This window comes from Propithecus coquereli, unplaced genomic scaffold (assembly GCF_000956105.1).
Source record: "Propithecus coquereli isolate 6110/MARCELLA unplaced genomic scaffold, Pcoq_1.0 Scaffold406, whole genome shotgun sequence".
In the NCBI taxonomy this organism is placed as follows: Eukaryota; Metazoa; Chordata; class Mammalia; order Primates; family Indriidae; genus Propithecus; species Propithecus coquereli.
In genome coordinates this window covers 97,966-100,472 of record NW_012149797.1, presented here as the reverse complement: position 1 = coordinate 100,472, position 2,507 = coordinate 97,966, and the positions used below count along the sequence as shown (strand labels likewise).

General features: G+C 32.2%; 1 protein-coding gene across 2 annotated transcripts in view; it reads left to right on the top strand.

The window, feature by feature from the left end:
- The window catches only part of LOC105817320 (BMP/retinoic acid-inducible neural-specific protein 3-like), a 525,800-nt gene that overhangs the window by 431,162 nt on the left and 92,131 nt on the right, over nucleotides 1–2,507 (top strand). For both annotated transcript variants that reach the window (XM_012652978.1, XM_012652979.1), the window contains exon 6: nucleotides 1,574–1,810. In XM_012652978.1, coding sequence (XP_012508432.1) covers nucleotides 1,574–1,810 — 237 coding nt within the window. The remainder of the gene's footprint in view (nucleotides 1–1,573; nucleotides 1,811–2,507) is intronic.

The following is a 2,507-nucleotide window of genomic DNA, read 5'->3' as shown; positions in this document are numbered from 1 at the left end:
TGATAGGAATGTGTTTCTACTCTCGTTTCTGTACATTTCTTAAGAAATTCCTTTGGGTGGCCCCCAGCCCCTCTGAGTTGCCTACCAGTGCAGTCCAAGTTATCTCTCTAGGATCAATTACTGTGTATGTGGGTGGACTGGTTATAAAATTACAGTGTTCGAGTGGTCTGTCCACTCAAACCTAAACCTCTTTTCCAGAAAATCTTTAATTTTTTCGTTTAGTTTTACAGAATGTGTGTGTCCTCCTTTTAGCAATGTACGTATATATATCACGGTAGCAGAAATGCTTGTATGTCTAAAACTGAACTCATTCTCTCTTGCTACCAATCATTCCTCCCCAAATTATTTCTCCAAGCCTTCCATATTTCTGCAAAAGCACTATCATCTTGAATAAATATTTTTTATACACATGAAATAAAAAGTAATTAAAAAGTGAATATATAACTGCTAAGAGTACTTTTCCTGACCAATATATGGGAGAGTTCATCTGAAAGAATGATATAGGTATAATTGTCAAGATACTTGCAAAATAAATTTTTCTCTAAATGTTTATCCATGATTTTTATTAAATCGATCTCATAGATAATAATCAAGGGTCAAAAAATTGATTATTTTGCTTGAAATAAAACATGCAAAATTTAGATTAAATTTTGTGGTAAATAGTAATTTGGCATTGCCAATATTTCCCTTGGTTTTATGTTTATTTTTGCCTAAAATAATTAGTTTGAATCTTCAACTTTTTGGATAAGTTTTCTAATGTAGCAAGAAATGCTAAAATTATAACTATATTTTTTCTTGAAATATAATCATAAATGTTATATCCCTTTGAGAACCACAAATATTAATTTTACAGCTTTCTTTTTGATATTTTTCTTAAGAGATAGAGACTTTACCAAACTTGCATGTAGAAAATAACAAGCTGTATCACTAGGGCTGTCTTTGTACATGGCAAGGAAATGAACTGTGAAATAACTAAATCAGTCCATCTGCTCCCCTGTAGTCAGCCTTAGTGTTCTCTCCTGAATAACAGAATTATATAAATTATGTGTTGTTAATGGCATGAGAGAAACCTTATCAGCAACCTTCAATAAGTAACAGCCTATTATAGTATATCTATGTTGATGTGGGCTGACAGTCTGAAAGGAAAATGAAAATGTTGAAACCGTGTGAAATCAATTGGTGGAAAATAAATTTGTGTGTGTATTTTCAAAGATATAGAAAGTTAGGCTCTATCTATATTATGTAAAAAATAACAAAAGATTCTTATCATTACGTCAAAGACAGTCAAATAAATCTAATAAACAAAATCTGATAATCTGAGTTATTAGATATCTTCATGATTAATCAGCTCTCTTTCTGAGATTCCATATTCATGGAATCAGCATACGTTGAGATAATTATAAATATTTGCAATATTGCAAACTTAGATACATTTCTAATGATAGTTTTAAAAATGCATAAATTCCTAATTTAATATCGTAAAGTGTTTCTTTTCATTGAATATTATAAATATGTATTTTACTCTTTTCTTTAACAAAGGAAACTTGTTTGATTGATTGGTTTGTTCTTCAAGGGCTTCAAGTGCTCCTTCCAGACTATCTTCAGGAACGTTTCGTACAAGCAGCTTTGAGCTACATTGCTTGCAATTCTGAGGGAGAGTTTATCTGCAAGGACAATGACTGCTGGTGTCAGTGTGGTCCCAAATATCCAGAATGCAACTGCCCCTCCATGGACATCCAAGCCATGGAAGAAAATCTTCTTCGAATAACTGAGACCTGGAAAGCCTACAACAGTGACTTTGAAGAATCAGGTAAGACATATTTTAATGTAACACTTTTAAACTTTGGCAAAAAGAAAAAGGTTGAATACGCCATATTACTCTTCTGGAAAATACTATTACATGGTTGGAAAGGTCATTATTTTTTATTCTTCTTTCAAGTGGACATTTATATTGCTTTTATTACTGGTTGCTCAGTATTTTGCTAAAAAGAATAAATGGCGTCGTGTGTATTGTTATGTGCTATTGGCACTGCAGTCTAGCCTACTCTTGAGTCAATGTATTAGACATTTAATAAAGAAAGTTCTTGCTTTTCTCAATACAAGAATTTATAATTTATTGTATGATACTCTGATGCCTCTCTGTACTTTTCTAGTGGCTCCTATGTTTCCCCTGTGAAGCAAAATGTAGATAGCATTTGTTATTTACCTTCTTTACCTTAACATAATTCTCATGAGTGCTTATCTTCACTTAACTACTTATTTTTATAATTAAACTTAGATAAATTTTCATTTAATAGTGTTTTGTGAGTTTTTGTTTTGTTACTTCTTAAATTTGTAAGTGCATACATGTGTTTTCAAATATATGCTTATTGGCTGCATAACCTGTAATTGTCTACATTTTATAAAGCATTAAAACTTAAAGAATAAAGGCCAGGCATGGTGGCTCACGCCTGTAATCCTAGCACTTTGGGAGGCCGAGGCGGGCGGATTGTTTGAGCTCAGGAGTT